This window comes from Polypterus senegalus, chromosome 8 (genome assembly GCF_016835505.1).
Source record: "Polypterus senegalus isolate Bchr_013 chromosome 8, ASM1683550v1, whole genome shotgun sequence".
In the NCBI taxonomy this organism is placed as follows: domain Eukaryota; kingdom Metazoa; phylum Chordata; class Cladistia; order Polypteriformes; family Polypteridae; genus Polypterus; species Polypterus senegalus.
Window position 1 is genome coordinate 179,667,253 of NC_053161.1, and position 14,097 is coordinate 179,681,349.

The 14,097-nt window shown below is 39.7% G+C and overlaps 1 protein-coding gene across 2 annotated transcripts in view; it reads left to right on the top strand.

Moving 5' to 3' along the window:
* Window positions 1-2,354: 2,354 nt before the first annotated feature.
* The window catches only part of LOC120533513 (gastrula zinc finger protein XlCGF17.1-like), a 249,868-nt gene continuing 238,125 nt past the window's right edge, over window positions 2,355-14,097 (top strand). Inside the window, exons 1-3 of one of the 2 annotated variants that reach the window (XM_039760434.1) lie at window positions 2,356-2,466; window positions 5,559-5,882; window positions 12,759-14,069. In XM_039760434.1, coding sequence (XP_039616368.1) covers window positions 5,732-5,882; window positions 12,759-13,693 — 1,086 coding nt within the window. In that variant the 5' untranslated portion in view covers window positions 2,356-2,466; window positions 5,559-5,731 and the 3' untranslated portion in view covers window positions 13,694-14,069. Of the gene's footprint in view, window positions 2,467-5,558; window positions 5,883-12,758; window positions 14,070-14,097 lie in introns of those variants that run through there. The other variant, XM_039760432.1, reaches the window with a different exon arrangement.

A 14,097-nucleotide genomic window follows, 5' to 3' on the forward strand; every position in this document is an offset into this window, starting at 1 on the left:
ACAGTTTGATAAAGCAGGATGAATCGATAAAACACAGAATGCATTTCTTGATGCCAGCCCTTCTTATCCTAATCTTACATTCATCTTTTTCAACAGACTCTTAGTGCGGTCCTCCAGAGCTCCACTCCATTGAGGAGGGTGTTGCTTTATATTATACATCAGTGATGACCCCCGGTTACATTATGGTGAAGGTCAGGGATGAGGGAGGATTTACCTGACTCAAGTAAACCAGGTGACAAAACACTGCGATCCATTTGGCTGTCCAGTGAACTATTCAATCGCAGACCCCTTCAGCTGGACCCATTGTCACTACCCGATCTGTGCTGCCTGCCTAATCTGCACTCATGTGTATTGAAAATCTGCTTCATTACACAGTTTACTGTGCTGACCAATCTGTTTGACACAAGTGTTAATAATTTATGCAGTGTATGATATCATATCTGAGCTGATGTGACGCACTGCACATGTGCTTAATGAAGATAATAAAATAAACTCCACTTTACGGCACAAGCCAATCTGAACTGAGCATACTGATCCACCACTGACAGGGCTGTCAGTTCAGTTCCACATTAGTTGACCATAATGAGAATATTATGGAAACACTTTGTTGTTCTGCTGAGATTCATCGTAGGCTGTGTCTTCAGGGCTTTATTAAGAAGGTTACTTTCCTAATTTTTATTACACAACAAAGCAAATGTAAACATAAGAAAGGATTATAAAATAATACAGGGATATTGCTGGATTAAATAATTTAAAGATTTTGGTGGCCCCATAAATATCTAATTCAAAATATAAACAATAATAAACTGTAAAATAAAATGTTATTTTTCAAAATGAAAGAAAACTTTCAATAACATGGAAAATTATTATTTTTTGCATCCTTCCACTTTATTCACAGTATATTTGAAAAGTGTTCTCTTACTTTTTTCTGATTACAAAGTCTTTGATCAGATCCTCACTTTAAGGTGCTGATCATTCATTCAGATTCAGATGGCAGGGAGGTAACTGAAGATCTCGGCTGAAAGCAGTGAACTGTAAGAGAGAAATGAGAGGAGATCTGTGAGTCCCCACCATTGAGGTGGAAAGAGAAGCCATGAGATGAAATAACATTAACAAAGGAACAAATGTACAGGGAAAAGTAAAGTGAACCCAACACCAGTCCTTGAAGCACATCTGTAGAAATGTTCTGTCAAGAAGACAAGGAGTTAGACCAGGAGACACAAAATGCTCAGCCCAAGAGGGAGGACTTGAACCTGTTCAAACCAGAACCACTTATTTCAATTTGATTAGAAGAAGAGATAAGCAGGGGGTGGTGAACCATAACAAAGGCACATGAAAGGGCAAGGAGGATGAGGACAGAGGAGGGAGAAGCAGCTAAAGCAGATCTAAGAGCATTTGTGGTGGAAAGCAGTGGAGTCTCAGTAGAAGGACCCTTGGAGAATCCACACTGAAGTAGATCTAGTTGATTATAGTCAGAGAGAAATGAAGAGAGGTGTTAATGAACTATGAGTTCTAGGGTTTTGGGCAGAAATGGCAGAATGGACACAGGATTGTAAATCTCAAGGGCAGATGGGATGAGAGAGGATTTTTGAGCATAACGGTTCAAAATGACGTCTTGAAATTAGTAGAGAAGATACTGGGGGTCAGTGAGGCATTGAAAAGAGAAGAGATATAGGGGATCAAGGAAGAAGAGATGGACTGTAGAAAGGTGTGAAGGTGTGGGATCCAGTGCCCAGGGGTCTAAAATGTCAGAGTCGTTTACAGTAGTGAAGGATGAAAGAGGAGAACGACACAGAGGAGACTCAGAAGATGTCTTTGGGGTCTTTTGGTGATTTTGAAAGAGAAGAAAGAAGCAAAAATCATCAGAAGAGAATGAAAAAGGTCTTGGAGCAGCAGGGGGACTTAAGAGAGACTTAACGGTAGAGAAGAGGTGGGGAGCATTTCTTTCTGAGTATACGATTAACAAGAATGTCTTTGCAAATAGCAGAGATACAGAGAGGAAAGATAGGAGGGACCTACACTTATCCCTGATGGGAACTAAGTTTTTTATTATGATATACATATAGCCTATATATATATTGCTGCATTGAAAAACAAAACAGACACGAAGAACTTTACTAAATTTTACAAGAACTATGTACAAGAAATCTTACTGTAATTAAAAAAAAAAATAAAAAACTCAGTTCATGATCACAAAAACAACCGGCTCAGTGGCAGCCCCAGACAAACGCAGCTTCTCCGATGACATTATTGGTTTAATAGGCTCCTATAAGGCAGCAGGACACTGAGCCACCCAGCCTCTCTCCAGCTACAGCGTATGCTCGCTCAACAGGCACGTGACCCAAAATCGGAGACAGGCTGACGTCATCCAATGCGACGCCCCCTGAAGCCACACTGCCACCGTCTCGCTTTGGAAACACTGTCAGAAGTGTGACCGAGTTCAGAAAGAATCTCAAGAGGCAGACAGTAAGTACTTTAGAGATGCGCTTTATGGACGTGTGAGTTTTCATTCGCTCCATTAGAATCACCGCGCGGAGAGTTCGTGTTTGTTAGCCCCCCGCAGAACTTTGCTCGAGTGAATCCTCCTGTGGCCACCCGCGTGCCATTGCTGTTCATTCGTATCAGCAGTTCACTTCACGTGGCTGAATCCCAAATTTTCTTCGTAGTACCCAGTCACACCGCTGGCGCCTGTTTATTCCCCTCCGAGTGTTCTTTTGTCGTTTCCTTCTCGAATCGCCGGCATCGAGCAGACGGCCATTCCACACGTAAGACGCTTTGATTTCTGCCTTTGTTTATCTTTTGTCACTCCGCGGCGCTCAGTTATGACAGTTGCGGGGTGGCCGGCCGGTCATTGAAAGAGCGGTGAGGAGTCCCTCGGGCAACTTTATGTTACTGCCTTACAGTTCTACCAGACTAAATTTGAATCTAAGCCTGTTTTTTAGTCTCTATTCAGTTTCCGTGTCTGCTCTTTTATTCTTATTTTCTCCACTTCTCTAAAGATGCTCTCAGGTTTAGTGGCCTGGCAAATCTAACTTGTCTTGTGGTTGTGGACTTGAATGTGAGTGTACCCTATGGTGGTCTATAGCTGGCACCTGCCCTGTACAGGTACTCTGGTTTTCTTCCTGTACCCCAATAACTTTTTGTTTTGCACTGGACCACGGTGGTGAGGTGGGCTGTGTGGGTCACCTCTTTGTGACACTTTTAGGTGAACTGTCAGGACTGGCATCCATCTTCTGGCTAAGACCCACTTTCATTTAATTAGAGTATTCATGAAGGTCAATAATGAGCCTCTGCTGCCCCCCTTTTAGGGTTACCCATAGCAAACTGGTCCGTCAGAAGCACAAATGGAGCGTTAAGAAAGACTGAGGCACACAAGGTCTCCACCATGCCAGTCTCACAATACTGGGAGGTGCTGCTGTTTAATAAGAGTTTATTAATGTGTTACTAAAGTATTTGTGATGTGTGCAGAGTGTACTTAAACAAGATGAAGCTGATAAACTTGAAACTTGTTTCAAAGTTGTTGATAATGACAGTTGTTTTGAAGAATATTTTTGTCCTGGAGCATGTCAGATTTGCCAACCACAGTCGCTGATCTCATTACCTGACCATGTTAATTTAAATGACCATTCAGCAGAGTCGTGCTCAGCCCGGTTTCTAACAGCCAATAGCAGGCTGCTGATGAAGCCCATGGTGCTCGAAGGGTTAACAGCTGTAGCTCTTCAACAGCAATCTTCACCCTTTATTTGATTTTTATTTTTTTTTTTCCTTTTGTTTTGCTTTCTGAAACATGAAACGACAGAAACAGGAGCATCTCTTATTTTTGTTAGGTTCAAAACCTGCATTTTCTTATTCCTTTTCACTTAACTCTATGCCTTCTACTTCAGAGAAACATTCACTGGTTGTCAGCTCTCCTGCACACACAGTCTGCCCCTAAGACTAAAAACAAAATCAAACCTGTTTAAATTTATCTTAGCGAGTCACAGGCTTATTGAAGTCAGACATTGGGTGTCTCACATTTGGCGGCCATCTTTACAGGGACACACCGCCAACGGCCTCCATCTCGCTAAGATTATTTAAATGAAGGCTGTGACTTGAATAATGGTTTGGGATTTTGTAAGCTTGGGGCAGTTTCACATTAGACAAGCTGACCAGTGATTTTAAGTTCCTCCTTCATATGCCCCTGTTTTTTAACATAATCCTGAGGCCTAATTTGTATAAACCTTCCTTAACATTAACTATTAACAATATTCCGGGACCCTAACAGTTTTGAATGTTCAATCAAAGTAGTGAATACTGTTAACATACAACTGTGCAAGATGGCCTCCTCCTTCTTCTAGCCAGATAAGAGCTGAGGGTGTGGTGACTCCTTGGCTGGGCGTTTCTTTCCATTGTAGATTAAGAAGAGGAGATAGTTAGCAGCAGCACTCCCTCTCATCTGAACAAATCTCTGCAGGTGATCCCTAGTCACTCCTGTGTTACAACAGATCATTTTCTAATTGTGGATTTATACACAAGCACACACAATAAGAAGGTGTCAATACTTTTGTAAGAAACATCTAAAGCAGTTAAATAAATGCTGCTTAACAGGAGTTCTGAAATAAAGGATAAATGTTGAACTGGCAAGTTTGATTTCACACTGGAAGCTTCAAAGCTGCTAAAAAAGAAGGGGCAGATTTAGAAATTTAAAGCAAGACAAGCTTGTGACATTTGATTTTTTGATTTAATTTGATTATTCTGTTAAATCTTGCTCTTTAATAATATTTTTTGACCAGATAATGATGCAAATTTAAATCTTGCAATAGCAAGTGTTACAATTCATACAGAATAGGTCTGTGATTAACTAAACTTTAAAACCATGTTGTTACAAAAACATCTTAAAGAGTTTGTATTTAAATGAAAGTTTCCTGAACAATCTTGGAATTCAGTAATTCAACAGTATAATAATGTTTTGAATTTTAATTTTCATTATGGATTTTAAGCAGTGTTTTTCAGCTACTGTCCGAGAATGATTAGAATTGTGCACATGCTAAGATAAATCAGAGAGTTCATGATATATCATTCTTCATAAACTCTGTGCTGAAACTCCCACCAAGACTGTAACCCTACCTTGTGCTGTTGCACTGGGGGATCTCCATCCCTGCCTCACATTACATTTCAAGGCTTGTATTATATTTTAAGATTTCTGAATACCAGTACTTCTTTAATGGGGGGTGAATAGGATTTCTGTGTTTGTTGTGGTATCAAAGGGTGTCCAGCTTTGTGAAATTGTGTTGTATTAGTATGACATACAAAAGTTCTAATATCATAACATCCCTAATATGAACAGATGGCGCAGAGTCATAATGGTGTGTCGTAAAGGCATGAAACACTCCCTGAGACTGTTTGTTTCATATCTGGTCACCTGGTATGAAGATTGATTACTTACTCTGCCCATGTGGTCTCGGTGAATAACTTGACTTGGCTTCTTTCTTAACTGATGAGGACATAGAAAAATGGGACTTAAATGTGTTACATTTGTATTGCACTTCTGAATTAATTAAACCCTGTGTTCTGTACAGAGATAAAGAAGATGCCAAAAATGTATCCAGCTGGCCAGAAGAGTTTATAGAAAGAATGTCAACGTGAAGAGGATGTCTCTGAAAAGAGGAACAAAAGAAAGGGTAGGACTAACATTCAGAGACCCGGCAAAATTATAAACCGTATCAAGCTGAAAGACTGTAATCCTCAATATATGGACCCAGATGAAGATTTAAACAGATTGGGCTCCAGTTTGGGCAGACGCTGCTCCTTGAAGGACAGTAATGCCCACAAGCCGTCGGAATCCTCGAAGACTAACACAGTGAGGCACAAGAAGAAATTGTGTCCAAATCAAACTGGAGAAGGTATGTGCTAAAATAAAATAAGGCAGTTATGATTTACCTGAAGGGTGCTTTCTTGCATTTTCACTCTGCTTAGAAACAAAGGCTTTTTAAAAAATACGGGTTTCATTTTTAAAGTATAAGGAACAGAAACAATTAATCCTTTGGATTGGAATGAGGAGGCATGGCTGAGTTGTTCTTGCAGTTTTTTTCATTTCACAATTTCCTTAGTTTGGGTTGTATCTCTTTTTAATAATAATCACAAGCTTAATGTCTTTATTATGAAGAAAACCTTTTAATTGATTTTAGGCAAATTAAAAAGAAGTCAAAGAAATGTGAAATCTGTTTGTTTCTACCTTTCTTTAAAGAAACCGTTTCAAACAATAATGTATTGCCTTTTTACTTTCTCCACATGTAGTATTGTGGAGTAGACATGTCACCCATTTGACTGTTCAATAAATTTGAACAATTTAGACCCCTCTGAATGAAAGTGTTTCATGTCTGCCTGTGTGCAAGAATCTCTGTGCATCAGTGGAGTGCAAAACCTGTGAATGGATAAACCAGTCCTGTTCACATTTATCATTAGATATTCTGAAATTGTAGTACTAGGGTGTTGTACCCTGTTCGCCATTATGAATATAGAGAAAAGCCAAGCAAAATGACACAACTTATTTTAGTTAGCCAATGAAAGGTGTCATTTTGCTTGGCTTTTCTCTATATTCTGAATTTGCAAAGATTTTGTGAATGTGAAGAAAAATGGTTCACTGAACTTTACTTAGTTAAACGTTTTTTTTTTTTCCTTGAAGTGACACAAACAAAATTGTTAGTTAAAGCAGGATTTCATCTAAAACGTGTGAAACATTCTATGAAATTAGTTTGAAAGGATTTTGATGCTTTTAGCCATTTCCTGTTTGCTGTCAATTCAGTTGTATCGTATGAAAAGGGGCTGATCTTTGTGATGTGGTGACTTTTTTATTTTTGAAGTTTTTGAAAATAGAAGTTGGTACAGTACTTGAAATCTTTTTGAAATTCTCATCCATTTTAGAGCATTAGAAAAAATGTTGATTCAGTTCAGGTAATTGTATTTTGTAGTCCTGTTCACTGAGTGGTGGCTCTAATAAATTCACAGGTATGATCTAATGGAACATTTTACAAATTATTAATCACATAATGAGTTAAAACAGACAGGAAAACAAAGCCATTTCAAACTGATTAACATAAATGGAACATAACAGTGTCTGTCAATGAAAATCAAATATGAAGAACATGGCCAATTATGACAAAGATAGAAGAGTGAGGATACCACTCCACCATCTTAAATAGGGAGGCAATATGACATCATGTGATGGAGCTGAGCCACGTCAGCAGCCACAAAATGTCCACAAATTATGTGATTGACGGAAGAGTAACACGACTTATCAAAATAACAAAAATACAGTGATTTTTTTTTTTGGGGTGTTATAGTACAAAACATGACCCAAACTCAGAATAGAGTGTAGGTGATATCCGAACTCAAAAAATCATGCAAAAACAAACTTTAACTATAGGAAGACAGTTCAGTTAGTACAGCCTACATGACTGTATGCCACCCAGTAAAGGCATTTAGTGTTAGGAATTATTACTTTTTTTTTTTAAATAGCTAAGGCAAACAGTGAAAATTCAAAACAATTGATTTAGATGAACAGTCCATCCTCCAAAAAACTATGAATGAGTTCATCAAAAAACTACATGGAGTGAAGGAAAACGTCAGAATTAAAAGCATGATCTTCTCAAAATAAATACTGTTCTGGTGCTGTATCAGTTTAAAAAGGGTCACTATGTAGACTGATGTCATGGGTCTCTAGCCGTACCTTTTGCCCAACTTTAATGACAGGAGTAGCCTTACATTGGAAATCAAAAGATCATTTGGCCAAGAGCTTTTCAAAATTTTTGAGCCAATTTCAACTTTTCACAAAACTGTTAAATATGTAATTATTTAAAAACAGATGGAAAAGTGGAGAGGGTGACTGAAGGAATCTGGAATGACAACCATACAGGCACTCAAATGGTGACATTTTAGGAGCAGAGTGAACTGATACATTCCTATCAGAGTCGGCAAAGGGTCGAAAATCAACCGAGTCATCTTCAATAGGACCAATCAAACAGCACAAGTATTTCTGTAGGCCTCTGTTAATTCTTTACATTTGCCCATTAGCTTCTGGCTGATAACCAAACATTTAAAGTTTTATAGAACGACCAAATCTCTCACAGAATAGTTTCTAGAAGCGAGAAATAAATGGAAGACCACAGTTTGATACATCTTGATACAGAAAACCATAGATACTATCAGTCTTTTCTACAGGGTGGTCCAGATCTAGCAGATGCAAATCATCTGGATGACTTTGATTTATGCGGGGACGATCCCAGTTCAGTGCGAAGACGATTCTTCATGTCGTCAGTTTTCGCACTTCTCGATGGTCCGGGATTTTTCGAGTGATTTTCTATGTAATAAACTTAAAGTTATAGCATAATGAAAATTTCAGAATTTGATCTGGACCACCCTATAGAATGACACCTGCCAGGTGTTTAGTAGAAGGGAATAAGATGCACACATTTCAAAACTCAATCTACCTCCAGAAAAATTGTATTAAAAACCTTGGAGGAAGGCATATCAGTAATAAAGTCCATGGTTTACTGCTCACATGAACATAATGGTACCAAAGCAGTCCAACATGTAGCTTGTATAATCCAAAACATCTGCATGCATACTTTTCCAACAAAAATTTGGCTGAAGTATCTTTAAACTCTGTGGTCAAATGAAACAGTTCCAATATTTGCTTTTAAATGCTAGGAGGAACACACACACACACAGCCTGAAAGAACGTATTTTGGGCAGGCACAACCTCTGTCATTATATTATCAGTTAATGGTAAGAATATACAGGTAAAATTCTGTTACAACGAACTCCTAGGTACCTAAAAAATATATTGTAACGAAAATTTTGTTATAATGAGATTCTGTATTTGTTACTATAGTGCTTTCTTTAACTTGTGTCCAGGCATTTGCAATCATTTTCATAGCTTATTTTGTGTTAATTTTAACCAAATCCTGCCTACAAGTAATGCTGACAATAATTTTTCTTAGCATTTCCTTGCGATAAAACACTTTCAGGCTACAAATGATGCCCAAATCCAATGGCTGAAGCACTGCTGTGCATTTGGGTGGGAGAAATTCAACGTGAACATTACCTAAATTTGGAAGCTGAGGTGCTTCCCGAAGCGTGATTGCACCATCTGTGGAAGACTGTCCATTGCCGGGGCAGGGCAAAAACAGGCTCATAGCGCTGCAGTGAAGCGACACAGAAGCAAATCCTAAAAGATCAGGGTCGCACTATAAGTCCCTGTCTTGCACCCCAAAACATGAGGCTGAGTCTCAGTACTTTAGCAACACCAGCTTTATTCAGCTTGAAACAGGAATGGCACACTTATTTATTGTAGCGTGATCTACCACTCTGCTATACTCAGTCAAGCAGGGTCGTGGCCAGATCAGTGATCAAGTAATCCTGTTACCTGCATTTACAATGTTCCTCGCATATCACCCATCAATATCTTTTCTGTTTGCTTTTTGGTGGAGAGACACAGCACAGCTTTGAGCTGACTGTTGCCCCAGCAACAGATAAACATTCTTCCATAGACACGGAATTTGGACTCCGGGACGCTCTTTGGCATGGTGTCTAGTTGGGGGAGGTCCCAAGAGAGTCTACAAACCTCAGATTTTCTTGAATGATTGCCGCATTAATAGGAATGTTTTTTTGAATGAGAATCACTGAACCACATAACGGCTTTTTCGACGTCTTCAAATGCAGCAGTTCACATACATTGGCAACCCGAGATTTTTCTTTTTTTGCTCCGTCTTTTAAGAAAGTTGACAGTGTTGATGGCAAAATTCCAAATTCACTGGCAACGTAGTTCACTGGCCTAATCTGCAAAAGCCAATAATGAAGTTAGCTCATGTCGACATGCTGGGAAAACAGAGATACAGTAAAATATCCTTCTTCACAGTGTAAAACTGCACCCAGTTGGGTGTGTCTTGTTGGGAAGGCCTCCGACCTTTCTTGAGCCCATTAAATTGCACTGTATATGCCTGCCTCCAATCAGCAATCAGTACAAATGAGTCATTAAATGTGAGAGGTCTTCCAATATCGTAATGCATAAGAAAATATTCTGAATAGTTCTTCAAATGCTTCTTTTTTGCTGAACATCAAAGGGACAACTCTACCTCGTTTTTTGTTATAGGAAAGGGGCAAGTATATAGATTGTAAAAAAAGGTTAGATTATGGATGAAAAACAAGAAGGCAGAAATTTAGCATCAATATTTTTAAGTTAGAGAGGCTTGAATCTCTGACCTTAACTGGAGAACCTGTCTGGTTTGTATAGCAACATAAAGAACAACTTGTTGACTCGAATTTAAATGTATGCAAGAGGTGCCATCCTTCTTTGTAATAACAAGAGGATGGGATAGTTGATTTCAAATGGAAGAAATTCTTCGCCTTCCTACAACTACATACTCCATAGCTTGGTGTGTCCATGATGTAGGAAATTATTTAGTGTAGCAGTTTTAAAGTATGGAACAATTAGTAACTGTGCTAGATTGTGGTCTTCAGAGTAGGACTGGACGTGAAGCAAATATTTTGAAGTCCTAGCATTTGATGTCTGATATATAATGGCAGGTCCTTCTGCACTAAATCTGAAAATCAAAAAAGCATTGGGCAGAGTTCTTGTATTAACAGTGCTCATTTTATGAGGCTTAATCAGTATCTCTTTTCCAGAAAAACTCTAGAATTTTGACTGGGCAAAGTAAAAGGAGTAAAGGGTACTTTAATATTTCTGGCCTCCTAGTGTCTGTATAAATCTATTTCTACTTCTTGTTCCTGACCTCGAGCTGGATGAATATCAGTCTTATTTCTACTCAATTTATACAAAAGAAAAATACATGCCTGAGCCTTTCTTTATTAATCAAATAACTGTAAAACTAATAGTTATAACTTCACTAAAGATTTAAAGTCTCTGATGAACCATGGGATTTTGTGCACTACTTCTTCTTCTTTCAGCTGCTCCCATTAGGGGTCGCCACAGTGGATCATCTCCTTCCATATCTTTCTGTCCTCTGCATCTTGTTCTGTTACCCCCATCACCTGCATGTCCTCTCTCACCACATCCATAAACCTTCTCTTGGGCCTTCATCTTTTGCTCTTGCCTGGCAGCTCTATCCTTAGCATACTTCTCCCAATATACCAAGCATCTCACCTCTGCACATGACCAAACCAACACAATTTCACCTCTCTGACTTTGTCTCCCAACCATCCAACTTGAGCAGACCCTCTAATGTCGTCATTTCTAATCCTGTCCATCCTCGTCACCCCCAATGTATATCTTAGCATCTTTAACTCTGCTACCTCCAGCTCTGTCCCCTGCTTTGTGAGGTCAACATAGAGGTGGGATTACATCAGGGATCAGCTCTGAGCCCTTTCTTATTTGTAGTGGTGATGGACAGGTTGACAGACGACATTAGACAGGAGTCCCCGTGGACTATGATGTTTGCTGATGACATTGTGATCTGTGGCGATAGTAGGGAGCAGGTTGAGGAAACCCTGGAGAGGTGGAGATATGCCCTAGAGAGGAGAGGAATGAAGGTCAGTAGGACCACCACTGCAGAATACATGTGTGTAAATGAGAGGGAGGCCAGTGGAATTGTCAGGATAAGGGGAGTAGAGTTGGCGAAGGTGGATGAGTTTAAATTCTTTGGATCAACAGTACAGGGTAACAGGGATTGTGGATGAGGGGTGAAGAAGAGAGTGCTGGCAGGGTGGAATGGGTGGAGAAGAGTGTCGGGAGTAATTTGTGACAGATGGGTATCAGCGAGAGTGAAAGGGAAGGTCTACAGGACGGTAGTGAGACCAGCTATGTTATATGGCGTGGAGATGGCGGCACTGACCAGAAAGCAGGAGACAGAGCTGGAGGTAGCAGAGTTAAAGATGCTAAGATTTACGTTGAGTGTAACGAGGATGGACAGGATTAGAAATGAGGACATCAGAGGGTCAGCTCAAGTTGGACGGTTGACAGACAAAGTCAGAGAGGCGAGATTGCATTGGTTTGGACATATGCAGAGGAGAGATGCTGGGTATATTGGGAGAAGGATGCTAAGGATAGAGCTGCCAGGGAAGAGGAAAAGAGGGAGGCCTAAGAGAAGGTTTATGGATGTGGTGAGAGAGGACATGCAGGTGATGGGTCTAACAGGACAAGATGCACAGGACAGAAAGATATGGATGAAGATGATCTGCTGTGGCAACCCTTAAGTGTAGCAGCCGAAAGAAGAAGTATGTAAATATACTATGTGGCTTACTGTCTAATAATTTTGATCGCCCAGGGCGGGAGTTCACACTTATTCCATTAAATTAGCTCCTCACTTAGCACAGTTATCCAAACAAGGTGGAGTGGTCATAGGGACCATAACTGATGTAATGAGTCCTTGGTAATGTCAATGTCACTGTGCATGTAGATGTACTGGCTTTATCATCCTTGACATTTCTATATGGGGTCTTCTCTAAAAGGTCTGCAGGTCATGTTGGCCACCCTTGTTGCCCCAGTTGCTCTTTCTTTTTCAAGTCATCACCACGCCATTAATGATTGTTGCTCATGGCTTGTTCCTGGTCCATGGTAACTGCATCCTAATATGGCTTCATGTGTTTATTAATTCAGTCTGCAAATATTGGGATTGTTGAAGTGTTAACTCCATTAGCATGCTTTTGTAAAGTGGGTTGCAAAAGGCATATACTGTTAAACACTGCATAATCTCTTGTAGTGCTATTTTATTTTAAAGATTGGTCATTTAAAACTTTAACTCTTATTTTTATTTCTGTAGATTTTCAAGAAAATGACAACTTGTCCTCTCTTCAGGGTCGTCTACAAATTGAACAACCTGATAAGAATAGGAAGACAGTGGCATCTGCAACAAAGAACTTGGTAACGGCCTCTCAGCACCCTAGATTTCAGCCCATTGTGAGGCTAACAAGGATCGATACCATCAAACGTCAAGGAGTGTACAATATAAATCCAATCCGCCAACAGTGTGTGGGAACATTTAAATACAAATTGAATTCTAAAGATAATGGAAGGATTCATGGGAGTATGAAAACGTATCACTGTCCTGAAGGTGGGAAACAATTCTCAGATAGTCACATGCCTAAGAAACGCAGAGAAGATAATACAGGGAAGGAGCCATACCACGGTTCTGAATGTGTTAAGAACTTTTCAAAACACAGCCATACCACAACTTCCATTGTAGAGAAACCATATTTGTCTAAATGTGGCAAACGATTCTCACAAGTGAGCCACCTTCAGACACACATGAGTGATCACGGAGGACAGGGTTTATGTCGTTGTCCAACATGTGGTAAACATTTCTTTAACAAGAGCAGTCTTCGCAGACACAAAAGAGTTCACACTGGAGAGAAACCATATTGTTGTTCTAAATGTGGCAAAAGGTTCTCAGTATCAAGCAATCTTCAGACACACATGAGAGCGCACACAGGAGAACAGCCATTTTCCTGTTCTGAATGTGGCAAACGGTTCTCACAAGCAGGCCATCTTCAGCAACACATGAGACTGCACACAGGAGAACAGCCTTTTTCCTGTTCTGAATGTGGCAAACGATTTTCAGGTAGCAGTAATCATCTGAGGCATTTAAGAGTTCACACTGGTGAGAAGCCCTATTGCTGTCCTGAATGTGGCAAAAGGTTTTCCAACACAAGCAATCTTCTGCGTCATGCAAGAGTCCACAATAAAGACCATCCTTAGGCCTGTTCTGAATGTGGCAAGAAATTCTCACAAAGATAGATAGATAGATAGAGGGCAATCTTCGTAGTCATATAAAAACACACGTTTGATAGAGGCCATACTCGTTTCCTGATTGTGACAAGCTATTCACTGATAACAGCAGCCTTCATAGACACAACAGAATTCATTCTGGATTAAGGCCATATTGTTTCTCAGAATGTGGCAAGCGATTCATACAACCGTGCAGTCTTCAGCGTCACGTAAGAACTCACACAGGAGAAAAGCCATACCGTTGCTCCAAGTGTGAAAAAACATTCATACAGAAAACTCCTCTTCAGGGACACATGAAAATTCATACTAAAAAGATAAAGTCCAAAGAGACTGTAAATAACAAAAAGAAAAATCTGAAATAATTCATTCAGGTG